Below are 17,764 nucleotides of genomic sequence, written 5' to 3' on the forward strand. Positions count from 1 at the left end.
ATGGATTGGGAATGCGGACCTGTGGGCGAGAACAGCCTACCGTAGAGACCGGCTCTGTGAACCATGGCGACGAAAACAGACAGGCCGTGAGAGCCACGCGATGCAGTGCAGCCGTACCGGGTGATCGGGTCCGTCTCTCGAGTTCTTATAAACGATGATGATGCCTCGGAATGGAGCTTGAAAGCCTCATACGGACTCTCTCCAACACCAAATTAATTTGCTAGCTGCGTCTCCGACGACAACTCACACCATGTTGTTGTCACGGGGGCTGCTAGCCTCTACACTCCTTCTCGCCGTCGAGGCACAAGATGGTATCGACCAAGCCGCAGTCAACATTGCTACCGGATTTGCAGAGACTCTCATTCAACATGCTTATACTACTCTTAACGGAGATTCAGGAGGTTCTGGTGATGCTGGAAGCGGTGGAAACCAGGGCCAAGCTTTCGATGCGAGTTTACTCGACAAGCAACAGAATGCAGCCGACAACGATGCCACCGTCACACAGGTCATACAGGGCCAAGTTACTGTCGAGACATACACTCGCCCCGGAGGAGTACTATTCCCCGTGACACTCCTTCCACACCCGAGAATTACGCTTGCTCCGACTCGTAATGACCCTTATGAAAGGATCATTCAGGCTTATACTGGAGGTAACGATGCCACTACGAACCAGGAAATCACAATTGCCGAGCCCTCTGGAACAAACCCGGGTACTATTCTTGTCGATATTCCTGGTACTGCTTATTCTTCTTTCTCATCAGGCCAGGCCGGCGCGTTGACAATTCCCCCTTCAAACGACAACCCGATAGCCACGATTATCTCGGCGTTGCCTAGTGGTGTTGCCATCACTGGCGAGGCTACAAGGACAATTCCCGCGGCCGGAAATGCCCCTGCGACTGTTGTTATTCAGACTCCTTGGGCAGACGTGCCACCAAGTACACCTGGTGTTGGAGGTGCTGGTGGTGGCAACGCTGCAGGCAGTACATCCAACGTTTTGGTGATTCAAACATACACCGGAACTGAGTACATCACCCAGGCTCGGGTTTCCACCATTGTTGGTTCTGGAGGCGATCAGGGCACAGTAGTTGTCCAGGTCCCTCAAGGTAACCAGAACCCCGGTGGTGCTGTCACGATCCCTCCAAGTGACGGCGGCCATTTTACCACAATTCTCAGGCAATACACAGGAGTTTCTGCTATATCAACTCCTGTCACAATCCTTGTCCCAACATCGGCAGGACAGGACGGAACAATCATCATTGAGACCCCTGGACCCTCGAGCACATCCGGTAGTGGTGGAGATAGTGATCTCCCTGAAAACCAACCGCAGGTTATTCCACCCAGTGGCGATAACCCTTATTCTACGATCTTGCGACCTCACGCAGGTTCCGATCAGATTACTGAACCTGTCACTTACACTGTATCACCATCTGGTACCAATCCAGGAACGATCATTATTGAGACACCGGCTGTGCGCGCTGGTCAGCAGGTTATCACACTTCCATCTGACCCCAACAGTGGTTACATAACGATTGTCAGACAGCCCAACAGTGTTATCACTGCACCCAACACGATCACAATCGCACCCTCCGGTGGCCAACCAGGAACGATCATCATCGAGACTCCTGCCCCTCAACCCGGCGATGTCGAGATCACAATTCCTCCTGGTCAGGACGGTTCCTTCGTTACCATTATCCAAGGTCCCACAGGATCCAATGCTGTCACAGCCCCTAACACGATCACAATCACTGGGGCTCCTGGCCAGCCAGGAACAATTATCATTCAGACCCCAGTGCCTTCTGGAGGTGGACAGATCACTCGAGGGCCTGGTGATCCTTTCACCATTCCCGCTGGATCGGGTCAATATGTCACCATTTTCCGACCTCATAGCGGTGATCCAATTTCGGTTCCGATTACGCTCACCCAGCCAGGTACAAATGGTCAGCCAGGCACTATCATTATTGAGACGCCTGATCCGACTACATCTGCACCAGGAAGTGGTCCTATTACCATTCCTGCTGGAGGTAACAGCCCCTATGTGACTATCTATAGGCCACATAGTGGAAGCCCTATCAGCGCACCAGTCACGATCACCATCCAACCCAGTGGTACCCAGCCGGGAACTATTATCGTCGAGACACCAATACCAACGCTTGAGACCCCCAAGGGCCAGAATGTGGTGACTTCCCCTGCTGCGGGTGGCCAGCCGATCACCGTCACTGAGACTGAACCTGGTGCGACCGTGACGGTTCAACCTGATAATCCTGATGGATATACAACCATATATCGACCACATACAGGTGACCTAATCTCTGAGCCTATCACCGTCACAACGATTAGTGGTTCGAACGGCCAGCCGGGAACCGTTATCATTGAGACCCAAGGCCCCTTTACGGTCACTGCCACGGGTCCCGGCGGTACTGCCACTATCTACACTCCTGGATCAGATGTTAGCACCACAGTTACGAAGACCGTCACCTTGACAGCTTCAGGAGGTCAACAATCTACCGCGGTTGTTATTGAGACTCCACCTCCAATTAAGGTTCAACCCACAACTGCAATGGTTACGGTGACTGGCCCTTATGGATATGTCACGGTTACTGAACAGTACACCGGGACGAGTGTTATTACGGCCATCTTTACTACCACAATCACTGGATCTGGTACAAATCCAGGAACGGTTTACATTGAGACACCGCCACCAATCAAGTTCGCACCCACTTCAATGGTCTCTGGCACCGACAACTATGTCACTGTCTATGAACCGTTCCCCGGCCCAGGCATCATTACGGCACCAATTACCGTAACGCAGGCTACTCCTTCCGGTGGGCAGCCGGGTACAGTGATCATCCAGACTCCCGTTGCGGATACCCCCGCGACTACACCATTGCCAGACCCTACTACCACACAGGGACCTGATGGTTATGTCACTGTGTATCTTCCGTTCCCTGGCCCTGGTGTCATTACCACGTCCTATACCAGGACTCAGGCCCCTTCAGGTGGAAATCCTGGAACAGTATTCATTACAACGCCAGCCCCTCTACCTGCTACAACTTCTGAGGCAAACCTCCCTAGTACTACTTCTGGAACAGATGGTTATGTGACAGTTTTTATCCCATATCCGGGACCGGGCGAGATCACTGCGCCCATCACCAGGACTCAGCCACCCGCAAATGGCCAACCTGGTACTGTCTTCATTACCACGCCTGTCCCTGCGTTCACTACACCGAAGCAGATGAATGGGTTAACTTCCACGTCTCAAGGAACAGATGGTTATGTCACAGTTTTTGTTCCTTACCCAGGACCAGGCGAAATCACTGCACCCATCACAAGCACCCAGCCGCCTGCCAATGGTCAGCCTGGTACTGTTTGGATCACTACACCTGTTCCTGCATTCACTACACCAAAACAGATGAATGGGTTGACTTCCACTTCCCAAGGAACAGATGGCTATGTGACAGTATTCCTGCCCTTCCCTGGCCCAGGTGTAATTACTGCTCCTATAACAAGTACTCAACCCCCTGCTAATGGCCAGCCCGGAACCGTTTTCATCACGACGCCAGCGCCGCTGTCCACTGATCAGCAGAACGTGGCAACCACTACACCTGGTGATCAATATGTGACCGTTTTCCTGCCCTTCCCGGGTCCTGGTGTTATCACTGCACCCATTACCCGCACTCAGGCACCGTCTGGTGGTAACCCAGGAACTGTGTTTATCACGACACCGACTCCTGAGACTACGGCCCAGCCCCAGACTTCTGCCCTTACTACGGATAACTATATCACCATTTACACCCCCTTCCCAGGACCAGGTGTAATTACCGCACCTATCACTATTACCAAGCCGCCGTCCAATGGTCAGCCCGGAACAGTTCTTATTGAGACTCCTGTTCCATTGAGCTCTATTGCCGATACCTACGTGACGGTCTACAGACCCTATCCAGGCCCTGGAACGATCACTGCACCAATAACCCTGACTCAGGCTCCTTCCAACGGCCAGCCCGGTACGGTGTTCATCGAGACTCAGCCAACAGAAACGCCTACTCCAACAACGCAAACTACTGACGGCTCTACTCCTCCTATTACCATCCCTCCTGATCCAACTGGTTCTTATGTGACAATCTACCGACCGTATCCTGGCCCTGGCCAGATTACATCTCCCATCACATACACTCAAGCCCCTGTGTCTGGGCAACCCGGTACAATCATCATTGAGACCCCCAATCCTGATGCCAATACTGCCACCCAGACAGGACCAGTTACTGTTCCTACCGGAAGCAACAACCCATATATCACAGTATACAAGCCTTACCCTGGCCCCGGCAACATTGATCAGCCTATCACCATCACTGCTGCGACTCCCTCGGGTGACCAGCCAGGCACGATCATCATTGAGACACCTACACTGGAGGTCAACACCAAGTTTGCGCCGTCGCCGACTTCTTCGCCTCCAGTTACCATCCCGGCTGACAACAACAACTATGTCACTGTCTATAGGCCACACACTGGATCACCTATTACTGCGCCAATTACTGTCACGACCATTGAACCTTCAGGAGGTCAACCTGGCACTGTGATCATTGAGACACCTGCTCCTGAGGCCCCAACTTCTTCCTCTTCTGACGAGCCTCAAACCACAGCGTCTGCTGTCACCACTTCGGATGGTAACGCTGACTATGTGACTGTATACAGACCCTACCCCGGACCTGGAACAATCACTGCCCCTCTTACAGTTGGAACTGTTGCACCAACTAATGGCCAGCCTGGAACGGTCATCATTGAGACACCTGTGCCTCAAACCGCGCCGGAGACCACATCATCACCCGAAGTTACTTCTACTCAAGGAACTGATGGTTATATCACGGTCTTCCGACCATACACCGGCACTGGCCTCATCACAGCGGCTATCACTGTCTCCACCATTCCTCCATCTAATGGTCAACCAGGAACCATCATTGTCGAGACGCCTGTGCCTCAGGATCCAACGACAACAACTGGTGATTCTACGCCTGTCACAATTCCACCGGGACCCGGAAACTCGTACGTGACGGTCTATAGACCTCATACGGGTACTGACGTTATCACGGCACCTGTGACAATTACCACTATTGAAGGAGTTAACGGTCAGCCCGGGACAATCATCATTGAGACACCAGTACCTCAGGCGGCAACTTCGACAGATGAGACTACCGAGGCTGCGCCGTTGACTATTCCACCCGGTCCGGACAGCTCCTTCATCACTGTGTACAGGCCACATACAGGAACTGATGTCATTACGGCACCTGTGACCGTAACTACGATCCCAGGTGTCAATGGGCAACCGGGAACAATAATTATCGAGACTCCCGTGGCCCAGGATACCAATGCGCCTAGCACAGCCCCTGCAAGCCCTGGCAGTACCTATGTCACCGAATATCGTCCATATCCTGGACCAGGCAATATTGATCAGCCCATCACGGTCACAACTATCGAGCCCTCCAACGGGAACCCGGGAACTGTTATCATCGAGACACCTACTCCAGATGTCAACACGAAGGTTGCTCAGCCTCCTGTTACGCTCGATCCTGGTCCAGGCGATCAGTATGTTACTGTTTACAGACCTTACACAGGTACTGGCGTAATCACTGCACCGGTCACCGTTCGTACCATTGCACCTTCAGGTGGCCAGCCCGGAACAGTCATCATTGAGACCCCCGAACCAGAGACACCTGGCTCTAATCCAACAGTGACATTGCCCGCTGGACCTAATGAGTCTTACATTACTGTGTTCCGACCTCATACGGGCACTGATGTGATTACTGGCCCTGTCACGACTACAACTATCGCCCCCGCCAATGGTCAGCCCGGCACTGTAATCATTGAAACTCCTGTTGAGTCTGAGCCTGCCTCTACCCCGGCTCCTGTTGATTCAGTAACGAGCACTCCTGCTCAAGCTACTTATGTTACGGTCTACCGCCCTCATACTGGAGCAGACCGTATCACTGCGCCCGTCACTGTCACAACCATTGAGCCGTCAGGAGATCAGCCGGGAACAGTCATAATTGAGACCCCCGATCGAGATTTACCTCCTGTGACAACCTCTGCTGGGCCTCTTGCCACCTATGTTACGGTTTACCGACCCTACACAGGAGCAGACAGGATCACAGAACCCGTCACTATCACGACTATTGAGCCGACCAACGGCCAACCCGGTACAGTTATCATTGAGACTCCAGGACAGCAAGCGCCTCCTGTGACGACCATCCCTGCCCCTGCTACTTACGTGACTATCACTAGACTCTACACCGGAACAGACCAGATTACAGAACCAATCACGACCACTATCCCTCCTCAAGGTGATCAGCCTGGTACCGTGATCGTTGAGACCCCAGGCCAGCAAGTGCCGCCGGTAACCTCAACGCCTGGTCCTGCTTCATATGTGACCACCACCAGGCTTTACACGGGTACAGATCAGATCACAGAGGCTATAACGAGCACCATTCCACCCCAGGGTGATCAGCCTGGAACTGTAATCATTGAGACTCCTGGGCAGCAAGTGGCCGCTGTGACCTCCACCTCTGCACCTCCTTCTTATGTGACAACGACAGTTCCCTATACTGGCACTGACCAGATTAGCGTACCTATTGTTACTACTGTTTATCCTCAAGGCGACCAGCCAGGAACTGTCATCGTTGAAACACAGGCTCCGTTTGTGACAGTCTATCGTCCTCATACAGGGCCAGATCAGATCACCGGCCCAGTCACTGTGTCGACCATTGCTCCCACAGGAGATCAGCCTGGCACAATCATCATCGAGACCCCTGGCGCGGCCCCTGCTGTCACCACCACACCACCCGCGCCATCGTACGTCACTATCACCACTTTGTACACTGGAACAGAGATACTCAGCGAGCCCACTACCGTCACTACGATTCCCCCTCAAGGAGATCAACCCGGTACTGTCATTGTTGAGACCCAGGGTCCTTTCGTGACAATTTCAACACTTTATACTGGAACAGGTGTAATCACAGCGCCGACTGCCCTTACAACCATTCCTCCTCAGGGAGGGCAGCCTGGAACTGTTGCTATTGGAACACCAGGAACATACGTCACAACGACTGTTCTGTATACCGGATCTGACTCGATTACCGGCCCCACAGCTTTTACAACCATTCCACCTCAAGGTGATCAACCTGGCACGGTCGTTGTTGGAACTCCTGGATCTTATGTCACAACCACAGTGCTTTACACCGGCACCGATTCGATTACTGGGTCTACAGCTCTCACAACGGTCCCCCCTCAAGGCGGCCAGTCCGGCACCGTTGTCATTGCCACCCCCCCTTCGTATGTCACGACAACTATTCCTTACACTGGAACCGACCAGATCACAGCGCCAATTACAGCGACTACCATTCCTCCGTCAGGGAACCAACCTGGAACTGTTATCATCGAGACTCAGGCCCCATTTGTCACGATCTATCGCCCTCACACTGGTATCGACAGAATCACTGCGCCTGTTACGGTTTCGACCATCGCCCCATCTGGTGACCAGCCAGGTACGATTGTGGTCGAAACCCCCGGCGCAGAACCTCCTGTTACTACATCACCTCCTGCTCCAACATACACGACGCTTTATGAGGAGTACTCCGGCACCGAAGATATTACTGAGTCTCTCGTTAAGACAACTATTGAGCCACAAGGAGACCAGCCCGGTACCATTATCTTTGATACTCCTGCCCAGCGAATTGTGTCCACTAGCGCTGCACAGCCTTCCTATGTTACCGTTTACCAGCCTCATTCTGGCCCAGACAGAATCACCGCCCCTGTTACGGTCACTACCATCCCTCCACAGGGAGATCAACCGGGCACTGTTATCATTGAAACACCAGGTTCGGAGCCTGCTATCACGTCGACGCCTGCCCCCGAACCATCTTACGTCACAGTGTATCAGCCTCATACTGGGCTCGACAGAATTACCGAGCCTGTCACGATCACAACCATTCCTCCCCAAGGCTATCAGCCGGGTACCGTGATCATTGAGACACCAGGTGCAGAACCCCCCGTAACTTCAGGACCAGCTCCTGAACCTTCTTACATCACAATATACCAGCCGCACACCGGTCTTGATAGAATCACCGAGCCTGTCACGGTTACAACTATTCCTCCCCAAGGTGATCAGCCTGGTACCGTGATTATTGAGACACCAGGAGCGGAGCCTCCCGTGACATCGGGACCTGCTCCGGAGCCTTCCTATGTGACAGTCTATCAGCCGCATACTGGATCTGATAGAATTACTGAGCCTGTTACACTTACAACTATCCCTCCTCAAGGAGGTCAGCCAGGCACGGTTATTATTGAAACCCCTGGCTCGGAGCCCCCTGTCACCTCAACCCCAGCTCCTGAGCCTTCATATGTGACGATCTATCAGCCATACACTGGCACAGATCAGATAACTGCTCCAGTCACACTGACCACCATCGTACCATCTGGGGATCAGCCTGGAACCGTTATCATTGAAACACCTGGGTCTGCACCTCCAGTCACATCAACCCCTGCCCCCGAGCCTTCATATGTGACAGTCTATCGACCTCACACACGCGCAGATCAGATCACTGCACCGGTCACTATCACAACCATTGAGCCTCAAGGGGGCCAACCAGGAACTGTGATCATTGAGACACCTGGCTCGGAGCCAGCAGTGACATCTTCACCGGAACCTGCCCCTCAACCTTCGTATGTGACAGTGTATCGATCTCACACTGGTGCTGACCAGATCACTGCGCCGGTCACAATTACGACAATCGAGCCTCAAGGGGACCAGCCAGGAACCGTGATTGTCGAGACACCTGGCTCTGAGCCTCCTGTTACCTCGGCACCTGCTCCCTCATATACCACCATCTACGAGCCTTACACTGGTACAGGCGAGATTACAGGCGAAGCCACCGTCACAACTGTTCCTCCTCAGGGTGATCAGCCAGGTACTGTCATAATTGAGACACCGGGTCCGCAAACCGCAAACAAGGGAGCGAACCCTCCTCTGACTATTCCTGCTGGGGACGATAGCTATGTGACGGTCTTCAGGCCATACACAGGAACCCCTATGATAACAGCGCCTGTCACGGTCACGACCATCTCTCCGTCTGGTGGCAACCCAGGTACCGTTATCATTGAAACACCCGCACCTGAAGCTGCAGCTACATCGGCACCCGAGGATGTTTACGTTACCGTCTACACCATTTACACTGGCACTGGCCAGCTTACAGCGCCAACCACGGTCACAACCATAGCTCCTGTCTCCGGAACTGGTACTATCATAGTTGAGACTCAGGCTGAGGCTACTACTCCTCCGCCCGTCACGATCCCGCCTAGTGACAACAGCCCCAACATCACCATTGTGCGTCAGTATCCTGGCCCAGGAATCATCACTGCCCCTGTGACCTCTTACGAGCCACCAAGTACGCCTGGACAGCCTGGAACGATCATCATTGAGACTCCAGCCCCCATTTCTGAGACTACATCTGAGGCACCAGGCACCAATGTTACTCTCTATACCTTGGCTCCCCCAGGCGTCAAGATTCCCATCACTAGTTACGCACCCCCACAAACACCCGGACAGCCAGGAACTGTTTTCATTCAGACTGTGGCCACTGATGCTGAGTCTACTTCCGAGGAGGGCAGGAACGTGACTATCTACACCGACGGTCCTGATTCTCTTACTGCCCCGTACACTACCTACTATCCTCCTGGCTCCCCTGGAGATCCCGGAACCGTGCTCATTGAGACTCCTCCTCCAGTGCCAACTGGTCCTGCCTCAGTATCGGCAGTGCCGACCACTGATGATTCAGCCAGCAGTATCACAACACCTGCTTCGAGCAACCCCGACGCGCTCACCTTGACTCCGAGTGATAGTAACGATGACTTTACCGTCATTGAACCCAACACCAGGTTCGCTGATGCTAGCGGGAATGTCACGCAGATTATTCCCGCAACTGATGGAACCCCCGGAACACAGATCATTTACACACCTGTGGATACATCGAGAGACTCATCCGTTGGTGCACCAGATACTGATAGTTATGTTACCATCAGTGCGACAGTCACTATTCCTGGCGATCCCTCAACACGTACCGGGTCCAACTCCGACGCCGGAAGTGACGCAGGTACCACAGGCGCGGAAACCAATGTCATCGTTATCCCCCCCAGTGGTACTGAGCCAGGAACCGTTCTCTCGCAAACTAGTGTTTACTTGGACCAGGCCTTGGCTGAGCACGGAAATGTGACAATCACCAGGACAGCTCCCAGTGGTGTTACCACAAGGTTCACTACCTACTCGCCCCCAGCCCAACCAGCTGATCCAGGGACCATCATCATTGAGATCCCAGACTACAATGTCACCATTACGAGGGCAGCTCCTGCTGATATCACGACCACAATCACAACCTACTCACCTCCTGCAACGCCTGGCGACCCAGGTACTGTCATCGTCGAGACGCCTGATTATAATGTCACTATTACTCGCGAGGCACCCGCATCGATTACAAGTCTCCGCACAAGCTACGCTCCTCCCGGAACTCCTGGCGATCCTGGCACCGTAATTGTTGAAACTCCAAATAACGACTACAACGTGACCATCACTCGCGGCGCCTCGATTACAGCGCCCTTTACCACATATTCGCCTCCTGGCGCCTCAGGAGATCCTGGCACCATTATCGTTGAGACCCCGGATTATAACGTCACCATTACCCGAGAGGCACCAGCTTCGATTACTGATGTGCGGACGACATACAATCCTCCAGGCACTCCAGGCGATCCAGGAACTGTCATCGTAGAGACACCAAACAATGCCTACAACGTCACTATCACAAGGGCAGCTCCCGCTTCGATTACAAGTATATATACCACCTACTCCCCTCCAGGCGCTCCTGGTGATCCCGGCACAGTTATTGTTGAGACACCTGACTACAATGTTACTGTTACTCGTGGTGCCTCGATCACGGCCCCTTTCACAACGTATTCGCCCCCAGCTACACCTGGTGATCCCGGTACTGTCATTGTCGAGACACCTGATTACAATGTCACCATCACACGAGAAGCACCAAGAACCGTCACAACCTTACGCTCATCATATGCCCCACCTGGCACTCCAGGTGATCCGGGCACCGTTATCATCGAGACACCTCTTGGTCCTTACAACGTGACGACGACTCGCGGTGCTTCAACAATTACGGCGCCGTTTACAACCTACTCGCCTCCTGATGGGCCTGGAGATCCCGGCACCATTATTGTTGAAACTCCTGAATATAATGTCACTGTCACCAGCGACGCTGAATCTACGGACGCTGCAACAGATGTTGTCACCAGGTACAACCCTCCAGGCACTCCAGGTGACCCAGGTACCATCGCCATCATCATGCCGAACCAGAGGGTCGTGTCGACTTCTCAAGATACTTCCACTACTGAAGCTCCTGGACAAAACGTCACTGTCTACAGGCCTGGCCCACGAACTATGACTGGTCCTGTCACTTCATACATACCTCCTGCGAGCCGCGGAGACAACGGTACGGTAATCATCGAGACCCCTGGCCCAGCCACTCCTTTCAACGTGACAATCACCCAGACTATCAGTACCATTACAGCGATCTACACTACCTACTCGCCGGCCGGTGCTGAAGATGATCCGGGAACTATCGTCGTTGGAATGCCGTCTGATCGAAATGTGACCATCACAGAGGAGGTCAGCACTATCACGGCCCCTTACACAAAGTACTCTTCCCCTGGCTCGCCTGGCGATCCCGGCACTGTCATTATTGAGGTGCCCCCCAACCACAATGTGACTGTCACTGAAGTCATCAGCACTATCACCTCTCCCTACACAAAGTACTCCCCGCCTGCAAACCGTGGAGATCCTGGTACAGTGTATATTGGGCTGCCCCCAGACTCAAATATTACTATCACAACTGAGGTGGATTCGAGAACAGCGCCTTATACCACCTACTATCCTCCCGGTTCCCAGGGAGATCCTGGCACTGTTCTTGTTGAATTGCCTCCTAGTCGCAACGTCACCATCACGACCGAAGTCGCGAGTCGAACTGCGCCTTATACAACATACTCAGCGCCAGCTAACAGAGGAGATCCGGGGACAGTCATCGTAGAGATGCCTCCTGACAGCAACGTCACAATCACCACCGAGGTGCCCAGCAGGACAGCCCCTTACACCACGTATTCCCCACCAGCGAAGAAGGGCGACCCAGGCACAATTATCATTGAATTGCCTCCTGATCGTAACGTGACGACTACAGAAGAAGTCCCTACGTTGACCGAGGCCTATACTACTTATTCACCACCGGGCAACCGCGGTGATCCCGGCACTGTCATTGTACGACTCCCACCTGACAGGAACGTGACTAGAACGACCGAGATTGCTACACTGACTGCTCCGTATACAACCTATTCTCCACCTGCAAACAAAGGCGATCCGGGTACTATTATCATTGAATTGCCTCCTGATAGGAATGTCACCACTACGGAAGAGGTCAGCACAATCACCCGTGTCAGAACAACATATATGCCTCCCGCCAACCAAGGAGATCCCGGCACAGTCATTGTTCAAGAGCCTTCGGATACCAACACCACTATCGTTGATGTCGTGCCCACAATCACACGCCCGGCCACTCGGTTTGTACCAGCTGCCACGAAGGGTGATCCAGGCACGGTCTATATAGATGTGCCGCCGAACCACAACGTGACAATGACCACAACTGTCAGCACAATCACTCGACCAAGCACAACGTTTGAACCCCCTGCCACTGAAGGCGATGCCGGCACAGTGCTCGTCCAGATGCCCCCTGAGTACAATGTCACCACAACACAGACCATTGAAACAATCAGTAGGCCAGTCACTCGGTACTCTAGCCCTGCTGAGATTGGCGACCCTGGCACCGTGTATCTAGATCTACCACCCGAGTACAACGTCACCGTCACAACCACGATTTACAGTATCACACGACAGAGCACAACCTTTGCTCCTGGTGCTACACAAGGAGATCCTGGCACTATCATAATTGAGATGCCTCCTGAGTATGATGTGACTACAACACAGACTGTTGAGACAATCAGCAGACCAGTCACTCGGTACTCGAAGGCCGGCACTGTCGGCGACCCCAACACTATCTATGTTGACCTTCCGCCGGAATATAATGTCACCATAACCACAACAGTCCCCACAATCACGAGACAGTCAACGGCATTTGCTCCTGCTGCCGCTCAAGGCGATCCTGGAACTATCATTATCGAAATGCCCCCCGAGTATAACATCTCGACAACTCAAACTATCTCTACGATCTCGAGACCCACCACCCGTTACTCTCGTCCAGATACAGTTGGAGACCCCGGTACCGTGTACGTTGATCTACCGCCGGAGTACAACGTCACTATCACCACGACCATTGAGACCATCACAAGGCCTTCAACCACCTTTGCCCCAGCTGGAACCCAGGGCGATCCTGGTACCATCATTGTTGAGCTTCCCCCTGATTCCAATGTCACGGTCTCATCAACAGTCCCTACCATCAGCCGCCCTGCCACACGCTTTGCAAGCCCTGCAGCCGTGGGTGATCCTGGCACTGTTTATGTTGATCTGCCGCCAGAGTATAACGTCACCACAACTGAGACTGTTAGCACTATCAGTCGCGTCCGCACAACCTTTAATCCAGCCGCAACCGAAGGCGACCCAGGCACTATTCTAGTCGAGGTTCCAGTGGACTACAACGTCACTACCACTGAGTTGAATAGTGCGATCAACAGGGTTAGGACTACCTACATGCCTGCTGGTACACAAGGTGACCCGAATACCGTCCTTGTTGAGATTCCTCCTGACTACACCATCACAACTACTGAGACTGTCAGTTCAATTACTCGTGTTCGAACTACTTACATGACTGCCGCGACGCAGGGTGATGCAAACACGGTTCTTATCGAGGTCCCGCCGGACTACAATGTCACATCCACGGAGACCGTCAGTTCGATCAACAGGGTCAGGACGACTTATATGCCCGCCGGAACCCAGGGTGACCCCAACACAGTTCTTATCCAGGTTCCACCTGACTACACTGTCACAACTACTGAAACCAACAGTGGTATCAGCCGTGTGAGGACCTCATATATGACTGCTGCAACACAGGGTGATCCCAATACGGTCCTCATCGAGGTTCCGCCGGATTATAATGTTACATCAACCGAAACCATCAGCACGATCAACAGGGTCAGGACCTCATACTATCCTGCCGGCACCCAAGGAGATCCTAACACGGTTCTCATTCAGGTTCCTCCTGACTACACTCTGACAACGACAGAAACCAACAGTGCTATCACTCGGGTTAGGACCACGTATATGTCTGCTGCCACTCAAGGCGACCCGAACACAGTTCTCATTGAAGTCCCACCGGATTCCAATGTGACGACAACCCAGACCAACAGTGAAATTAGCCGCATCAGGACCACCTATATGCCAGCCGGTACTCAGGGTGATCCCAACACCGTACTAATTGAGGTCCCTGTTGACTACAACGTGACCACCACCGAAACCAACAGTGCGATCACGCGGGTTAGGACCACCTATAGCGCGGGTGCAACTCAAGGCGACCCTGGAACAATTTTGGTTCAGGTCCCAGTTGACTATAACGTAACAACCACTGAAACTGTCAGCACAATCAGCCGGGCTAGAACGACATATAATCCCGCCTCTGTTCAGGGTGATCCTAACACAGTCCTTGTGCAGGTGCCTGTCGACTACAATGTCACTAGCACCCAAACAGTCAGCACGATCAGTCGGGTCAGAACGTCTTATTATCCAGCTGCCACTCAAGGCGACCCCAATACAGTCTTGGTTCAAGTCCCGATGGACTACAACGTGACAGTTACCCACACAATCACCAGTATCAGTCGTGTCAGGACAACATATGGTCCTGCTGCCACACAGGGAGACCCTGGAACCATCTACGTGGACGTACCGCCGGAGTATAACGTCACTGTCACATCAACTGTCAGTACGATTTCGAGAGCTTATACAACCTATTCTGCGCCTGGTACACAAGGTGATCCAGGAACCATCTGGGTAAGGCTGCCGCCTGCATATAACGTGACAACCACTCAGACCGTCCCCACGATCACTCGTATGTCTACAACATATGCTCCTCCAGCTACACAGGGTGACCCCGGAACTTTCATTGTGCAGGTCCCCCCTGACCGTAATGTCACTACCACTGAGACTGTTCCCACGATATCTCGACCTGCAACCAGATATGTGGCCCCGGCTACTCAGGGAGATCCAGGTACAGTTGTGGTGCAGATGCCACCACAGTACAATGTCACGACAACACAAACAGTATCAACTATCTCTCGCGTGGCTACTGCATATAACCCTCCAGCTACGCAGGGAGATCCAGGTACTATTGTTGTGCAAATGCCCCCTTCGTATAACGTCACGTCAACACAGACTGTTTCAACCATATCCCGACTTACAACTGCATACTCAGCCCCTGCTACGCAAGGTGACCCCGGAACCGTCTGGGTCCGGGTACCTCCTGAGTACAACGTCACGTCCACGACTACAGTCTCAACTATTTCCCGACTTACAACCACATACGCACCTCCGGCTACTCAAGGTGATCCAGGCACTGTCATCGTGAGAGTACCTCCATCTTACAATGTCACCACGACGCAGACCGTGTCAACCATTTCACGTGTTGCAACAGCTTACTCGCCGCCGGCCACCCAAGGAGATCCTGGTACTGTCATTATACAGATGCCTCCAGCTTATAATGTCACTACTACAACAACTGTCTCAACTATTTCCCGGCTTACAACAACTTACGCACCGCCAGCTACCCAAGGCGATCCAGGTACCTTCATTGTGTGGGTACCTCCCAAATACACTGTCACGACGACACAAACAGCCAGCACTATTACCCGACCTACTACTGTCTTTGCGCCTGCACAAACTCAAGGCGATCCCGATACTGTTATCGTGCAATATCCCCCTCCTTACAACGTCACGGTCACTACAGCAGGACCGACAACGCTCACTGCACGATACACCACATACTCACCACCTGGCCAACCTGGCGATCCCGGTACTGTCATCGTCGAGATGCCACCGAGTCGCACAGTCACAATCACTACAAACGGCGGCACTACAATCTCTACCCCTGTTACCTCCACTTATGCTCCGGGTCAGCCTGGCGACCCTGCCACCGTGGTCATCGCAACCCCAGCTCCCCGATCTACTACATCTACAACATCTTCCAGGCCGCTCACCACCAGCAGCACCACGACTACTGCGCCGGCAGCCACCGTCTCCTTCAATTGTGATGTTTACGGTTACCTCATGCAGAAGACGGCTCTCTACCGTGTCGAGATCACATCTGGTAAGACGACTCTTATCAAGGGTGATGTCGGCCCTGGTGGTTGGATTAACGCCATCGGCTACAACCGTTTCGACAACTACATCTACGGTATGCATATGGACGACACGGGTTCTCAAGTTATCCGTATCGGTGGCGACGGTGGTTGGACACTTCTCGGCACTCGTACCAATGATCGTCTCGTTCAGATGGGTGATATCGATAACCAAGGTCGCTTCTGGATCTCGAACCAGGGTGAAGGCTGGTGGTGTATCGATCTCATGCCAGGCTCATCTACTTACGGCAAGATTCTCATGAGCGGCACCGCCAAGAACCCCCTCAACTCTGCCGATTGGGCCTTTGTCCCTGGAGGAGGCGACTTCATGTACTCCATCATGTACGACGACCAGGGCAAGACGTCCACACTGTGCAAGTTTAGCCGTACATCATACACATGGACAACTATCCAAGGCTTCGGTATGATTGCTGGTCAGAACGTATGGGGAGCCGCCTATGCCTCACAAGACGGAACCCTCTACGGTTCAGAGAATACCAGCGGCCAGATCTGGAAGTTCCCTATCGCCCCTTCGATTGGAACTCCAAAGTTCGTGGCAACAGGTCCATCGTCGTCCTGGAACGATGGTGCAAGATGTATCGACAGTCAGACTCTATAAAGCTAAGACGCATAGGGTTTCGACATCTAATCCCTTTCCTATGTCTGTTTACAGTCCGACTCTCTAAGAAGTCACGACCTGAATTCGTTTCCTATGTGTCCACTGTCGGATCCTCGAGTCTCAGACCAAGAGTTTCTGACACGAATTCGTTTCCTATGTCGATATCTGTATTTGTACCTGTATCTGTACTTGTATCTTTATACGATGTATAATAGCTAGTTATTGTTGAGATTGTTAGTGTATCTGCTTCCATAAATTGACAGCACTTATCTTGTTCATAACATTCTGATCTGTGCCCACCATTTCACCTTCTTTGATTGAGGGTATAAACGATATTCTCGTCAGGCAACTACTCCGCTTTGAAGCCGGCCATATCATCCTTACGCGTGTCTAAAGGCTGTAAAGATTGGCTACACCAGGATATGTTGCCTTTACCTCGTTCAGTCGAGTAAACATTCCTACAAGCGAACTGCGAAACGTTTCAATCAAGGATTTGGACCTAATTTTCGCCCAAAGCCTCACAATTTCTTGCTGAAGGGCAATCCAAGGGCAATGCAATAGAGGCACTGCTTTGAGTCTGTGGACACTGTCACCGTACCAGGCACTTGCTTATTGTAGCTTCATCTGCTGTACTGACGCTCCGAGTTCACCTCTGCCGCCGTCACCACTTGATACTGGCTCACTCGTACGCATCCGTGGCATTTTGTGAGAAGT

At 52.8% G+C, this 17,764-nt stretch overlaps 1 protein-coding gene across 1 annotated transcript; it reads left to right on the forward strand.

Annotated features, from left to right (window-relative positions):
* Window positions 1-250: 250 nt before the first annotated feature.
* FTJAE_6608 (agglutinin 2) lies at window positions 251-17,050 on the forward strand (the record flags this gene model as incomplete). Its single annotated transcript, XM_037353237.1, has 2 exons — window positions 251-15,020; window positions 15,078-17,050. 2 exons carry the CDS (start codon window positions 251-253, stop codon window positions 17,048-17,050), a joined length of 16,743 nt encoding a protein of 5,580 aa, XP_037206281.1.
* Between the last annotated feature and the right edge of the window lie 714 nt (window positions 17,051-17,764).

The sequence above is a fragment of the Fusarium tjaetaba genome, assembly GCF_013396195.1.
Source record: "Fusarium tjaetaba strain NRRL 66243 chromosome Unknown NRRL66243_c0000129, whole genome shotgun sequence".
NCBI classification, from domain to species: Eukaryota; Fungi; Ascomycota; class Sordariomycetes; order Hypocreales; family Nectriaceae; genus Fusarium; species Fusarium tjaetaba.